Genomic DNA, 5,843 nt, shown 5'->3' on the forward strand with positions numbered 1-5,843 from the left:
GGAAAGAGAGACATTGACAGTGACAGGAGTGCTACTGGAGGACTGGAGGGTGGAAAATGATATTTCGTTGTTCAAGTAAATTAATAGGAATAATTCTGGGAGTCTTACTTCAGTGGTGGGCAAATTAACGGAGAGGATTCTTAGAGATGGGATTTGTGAGCACTTAGCCGACCATAGTCTGATGATGGATAGTCAGCATGGTTTTGTGAGGAGCTGGCTGGATTTCAGGAGCCTGATTGAATTGTGACAAAGCATACTGATGAAGGTAGAGTAGTGGATGTGGTGGATGTGGATTTTAGTCAGGCATTTGATAAGGTTCCCTGTGGTAGGGGAATATCAGGAGGCATGGGATCCAGGGACACCTGGCTGTGTGGATACAGAATTGGCTTGTCCACAGAACGCAGAGGGTGGTTGTAGGTTGAGAGAATTCTGCCTGGAGGGGTTACGCAGGAATCTGTTCTGGGACACCTGCTCTTTGTGATTTTTATCAATGACTTGGATGAGAAAATGGAAGGGTGGGTTAGTAACTTTGCAGATGATATGAAGGTTGGTGGTGTTGTGGACATTGTAGAAGGATGTTCCAGGTTACTACCAGATATAAACAGGATTTCAGAGAAGTGGCAGATGGAGTTCAATCGAAAAAGTGATTTGTGATTCAATTTGGAAGGTCAAACTTGAAGGCAGAGTACAGGGGTAATGGCAGGATTCTTAGCAGTGTGGAGGAGCAGAGAGATCTGGGTCCATGTCCACAGATCCCTCAAAGTTGCAGTGCAAGGTGATAACATGGCTAAGAAGGCGTATGGTGTGTTGGCCTTCAGTAGTTGGGGGGTTGAGTTCAAGAGCCGTGAGGTAATGTTCCAGCTCTATAAAGTGCTGGGTAGACCACACTAAGAGCATTGACGCAAACACGAGGAATTCTGCAGATGCTGGAAATTCAAGCAACACACATAAAAGTTGCTGGTGAATGCAGCAGGCCAGGCAGCATCTACAGGAAGAGGTACAGTCGACATTTCAGGCCGAGACCCTTCGTCAGGACTAACTGAAAGAAGTGCTAGTAAGAGATTTGAAAGTGGGAGGGGGAGGGGGAGATCCAAAATGATAGGAGAAGACAGGAGGGGGAGGGATGGAGCCAAGAGCTGGACAGGTGATTGGCAAAAGGGATATGAGAGGATCATGGGACTGGAGGCCCAGGGAGAAGGAAAAGGGGGAGGGGGGAGAAAGCCCAGAGGATGGGCAAGGGGTATAGTGAGAGGGACAGAGGGAGCATATATATATTCTTTTTCTCTCTCTCCTTTTTCTCCCTCTGTCCCTCTCACTATACCCCTTGCCCATCCTCTGGTTGAGTGAGCTAGAGCTTTTCTCTTTGGAGTGAAGGAGAATGAGAGGTGACTTGATAGAGGTGTACAAGATGATAAAAGGTATGGATCGAGTGGACAGCCAGAGATTTTTTCCCAAGGAGGAAATGGCTGACATGAGGGGACGTAATTTTAAGGTGATTGGAGGAAAGTGTGGTGGGGGGGGAGAATATAAGAGGTAGATTATTTTTGCACAGAGAGTGGTGGGTGCATGGAATACGCTGCCGGGGTGGAGGTAGAGGTAGAAATGAGGACAGTTAAGAAACTCTTAGATAGGTTCATCTATGATAGAAAAATGGAGGCTATGTGGGAGTGAGTGGTTAAGGTTAAAAGGTCAGCACAACATTGTGGGCCGAAGGGCCTGTACTGTACTGATCTCTGCTCTGTTCTATATCCTAATATGTTTTGTTCTGTGTGTTACGTTAATGTTACTCGCAATGTCACCCTCTCACACAGTGGGAAGCTCCCAGGTTTAAACCTGCCCTGGACTGTGGGAAGTAAGAATGGATCCTGTTGTCTCCTAAACTAAGACTCAGATGTAGAAGGACTAATGTTGATTACAAACTTGATTTGAAGCCTCTAAAATAATTGGGATTATAAAATTCAGACTTATTTCTTCTCTTTTACCCTCCCTTCCAATCCACAGGTGAAAGTCTGGTTCCAGAACCGCAGGATCAAATGGAGGAAACAAAGCCTGGAGCAGCAGCAGGCCAAGCTGGCTGGGCTGGGCACGGTGCCTCCCCAGCCCAGAGCCAGCTCCCCGAGCAGGGAGCACAGCTCCAGTCCGACACCGCGGGTACAGCAGACAGACTCCCACCCGCTCAGCCCTCTGAGCGTCGAAGGCAGTGGGCACCAACCAAAGCAACCTCCCTCACTGTTAAACCCATAGACCTCATCTTCTATAGTGCTGTTTTTATCATAATCTGTATTGTCATAGTTTAATGTAAATATACAAAATATAACAATGGACTTTTAAAGCTCGTCCGAGTGTGTGTGTGTGTATGTGTGTGATGTGAGTATACATGCATGTGGCGTGTATGTATACATGTATGTGATGTGTGTGTGTGTGTGTGTGTGTGTGTGTGTGTGTGTGTGTGTGTATTTATCCCAGAAGGATTGCGATGGGAGATGTATCTAATTATGAAAGTTGCATCACACCTCATTTAGCCCCATTCCCGATGGTTCAGTGAACGTTGATACCGACCTTGATCTCTCCCCACACTCTTCAAATGTCTCTGCGGAAGGTCACCCGAACACACTGAATGAACGGTGTTTAATATCCTCACGGCCACTCTTGGCTCTTCTGCTGCTGGAGAGGATCAGCAAAACCCTTCATAGAAAGGGTTGTGCAGATACCAGAAATCTTGAGCGACACACACAAAATGCTGGTGGAAATTGTCAGAAAGGAAATGGTACATCAAATTAGAACTGGTAGCCTCTGAGGCATGTTTGTCCATGGCCTCCTCTACTGCCATGATGAAGCAAAACTCAGGCTGGTGGAGCAACATCTCATATTCCAACTGGGTAGCCTCCAACCTGGTGGCATGAACATCCATTTACAGTCACAGAGTTATAGAAAGTACAGCACAGAAACAGGCCCTTTGGCCCATCTAGTCCGTGTCCATAAGACCATAAATTATTGGAGCAGAATTAGGCCATTTGGCCAATCGAGTCTGTCAAATCATTTAAACTGTCTACTCACATCAACCTGCACTCAGGCAATAGCCCCCCATATCCCTGCCATCCATGTACCTATCCAAATTTCTCTTAAACATTGAAATCAAGCTTGCATGCACCACTTGCGCTGACAGCTCATTCCACAGTCTCAACACCCTCTGAATGAAGAAGTTTCCCCTTATGCTCCCCTTAAACTTTTCACCTTTCACCCTTAACCCATCACCTCTAGTTGTAGTCTCACTCAACCTCAGTGGAAAAAGCCTGCTTGAATTTACCCAATCTGTACCTCTCATAATTGTGTGCCTCTATCAAATCTCCCCTCAATCACCTACATTCCAAGGAATGAGGTCCCAACCTAATTAATTTTTCCTTATAATTCAGTTCCTCCAGTCCCGGCAACATTCTTGTAGATTTTCTCCCTATTCTTTCAACCTTATGTACATCTTTCCTGTAAGCAGGTGATCAGAACTGCACACAATACTACAAATTAGGCCTCACTGATATCTTATACAGATTTCTCAAACTTCGTTAGTATCTTCCCCTCCCTCTTCTCTCTTTTCCATACCCCATTCTGGCTCCTCTCTCAGCCCTTCTCTTCTCCTCACCACCCCCGACCCTACTCCTCCCTTTCTCCCGTCGTCCACCCTCCTCTCCTCTCCTTCTTCTCCAGACCTTACCTTCCCCACCAATCACCTCCCAGCTTCTCAATTCTCACCCCTCGCCCACCCACCTGGCTTCACCTATCACCTCCCCTCCCCCACCTTTCTATTCTGGCATGTTGGCCTGAAGAAATGTCAGTTGTTTACTCATTTCCATAGAGGCTGCCTGACCTTCTGAGTTCCTCCGGCATCTAAGAATAGGAGCAAGAGTAGGCCATCTGGTCCGTTGACCCTGCTCTGCCATTCAATAAGATCATGGCTGATCTGGCCACGGACTTATCTCCACCTGCCTGCCTTTTCCCCATAACCCTTAATTCCCCTACTATGCAAAAATCTGTCCAACCTTGTCTTAAATATACTTACTGAAGTAGTCCCTACTGCTTCTTGGGCAGAGAATTCCACAGATAATAATGTGTGTGATATTTATAATCTTCATCTTGTTTGCTCTGAGGAGGGAAATTGCCTTTTCCAGTCTCCCCATGTGATAGACACCCATCAGCTCACCACACCACCCTCTCATGCCTCCATCGCTCCCTCCCCAGGGACAGCACATCTTCCCAAAGTGCCTCACCCACAACTACGACAGCTCTCCAGCTGAAACCACAACAATGTCGATATTCATTCCCCAGCACCCTCCACTATCAGGGAGTCATACTAATCCAACACTCACAACACGCTGGAGGAACTCAGCAGGTCAAGGGAAGGGGCAGAGGCCCTATAAAGAAGGTGGGGGAGGGTGGGAAGGAGAAGGCTGGAAGGTTCCAGGCGAAAAACCAGTAAGGGGAAAGATAAAGGGGTGGGGGAGGTGATAGGCAGGGAAGGTGAAGGAGGAATTGGGGAAAGCAGAATGGGTAGTAGAAGGAGGTGGAATCATAAGGGAGGTGATAGGCAGCATGAACATGGTTTTGGTATGAACATTGAATTCTCCAACTTCCGGTAATTCCCTCCCCCTCCCTTCCTTTATCCCTAATTAATTCTGCCCCCTCCCCCAGCTGCCTACTACCTGACAAAGGATTCCGGCCTGAAACGTTGACTGATCGTTTCCACGGATGCTGCCCGACCTGCTGAGTTCCTCCAGCGTGTTGTGAGTGTTGCTTTGACCCCAGCATCTGCAGAGTATTTTGTGCTTATGAGTCATACCAATCCAGTGGCACCTTCATATGGACTTATAGAACAGAGGCACAATTGCATTCTTCACCACCCTGTCTACCTATGGTGCCACTTTGCATGTACAAATCAGGAGACTGAGTGCAGGCATCAGGGTGTCACATCACCGCAGTACAAGACATTGGTGAGACCACACTTGGAGTTTGTGTGCAGTTCTGGTCACCCTGCTTTTGGAAGGATGTCCTTAATCTGGCAAAGAAAAATAGAAACCCTACAGCACAATACAGGCCCTTCGGCCCACAATGTTGTGCCGAACATGTACCTGCTTTAGGAGGTGCAGAAAGGACTTGATGCTGTTTCCGGGACTGGAAGGTTTGAGTTACAATGAGAGGCTGGACAGGCTGGGACTGTTCCCCTGTAGTGAAGGAGGCTGAGGGGTAATCTTACAGAGGCTTATAAAATCATGAGCGGCAGAGATAAGGCACATGGTCAATATCTTTTTTCTAGGGACGTCATAGAGCACTTCAGCACAGAAACTGCCTGTCTAGTCCATGCTAACCTGGTCTTCTGCCTAGCTGCTCTTATACTCCCATCGACCCACACCTGGAGCATAGTCATGCAAACCCCTCCTACCAACATACTAGTCCAAACTTCTCTTAAGTGCTGAAATCAACCCTGCATCTACCACTTCTGCCAGCAGCTGTCTCCACACTTGTACTACCCTCTGGGTGAAGAAAATCCCCCTCTGATTCTGCTTAAACATTTCACCTTTCATCCTTAACACATGACCTCTGGTTCTAGTCTCACCCAACCCCAGGGAAAGAAGCCTGCTTGCATTTACTCTATCCATACCCCTCATAATTCTGGTTCCCTCTAAAGATCACTCCTCATTCTGCTGTGCCCTAGACTAGTCAACCTTTCCCTGATAACTCAGGTCCTCAAGTCCTGGCAACATCCTTGTAAATTTTCTCTGTGCCCTTTCAATCTTATTGAAATCTTTCCTGTAGGGAGGTGACCAGAACTGTACACACTACTCCAAATCAGG

General features: G+C 47.3%; 1 protein-coding gene across 1 annotated transcript in view; it reads left to right on the forward strand.

Moving 5' to 3' along the window:
* Positions 1–2,244, forward strand: part of LOC134346004 (homeobox protein not2-like) — a 6,006-nt gene extending 3,762 nt beyond the window's left edge. The window contains exon 3 of the mRNA XM_063047344.1: positions 2,002–2,244. Within this exon, the coding sequence (XP_062903414.1) occupies positions 2,002–2,244 (243 nt within the window). The remainder of the gene's footprint in view (positions 1–2,001) is intronic.
* Positions 2,245–5,843: the final 3,599 nt, after the last annotated feature.

The sequence above is a fragment of the Mobula hypostoma genome, chromosome 4, assembly GCF_963921235.1.
Source record: "Mobula hypostoma chromosome 4, sMobHyp1.1, whole genome shotgun sequence".
NCBI classification, from domain to species: Eukaryota; Metazoa; Chordata; class Chondrichthyes; order Myliobatiformes; family Myliobatidae; genus Mobula; species Mobula hypostoma.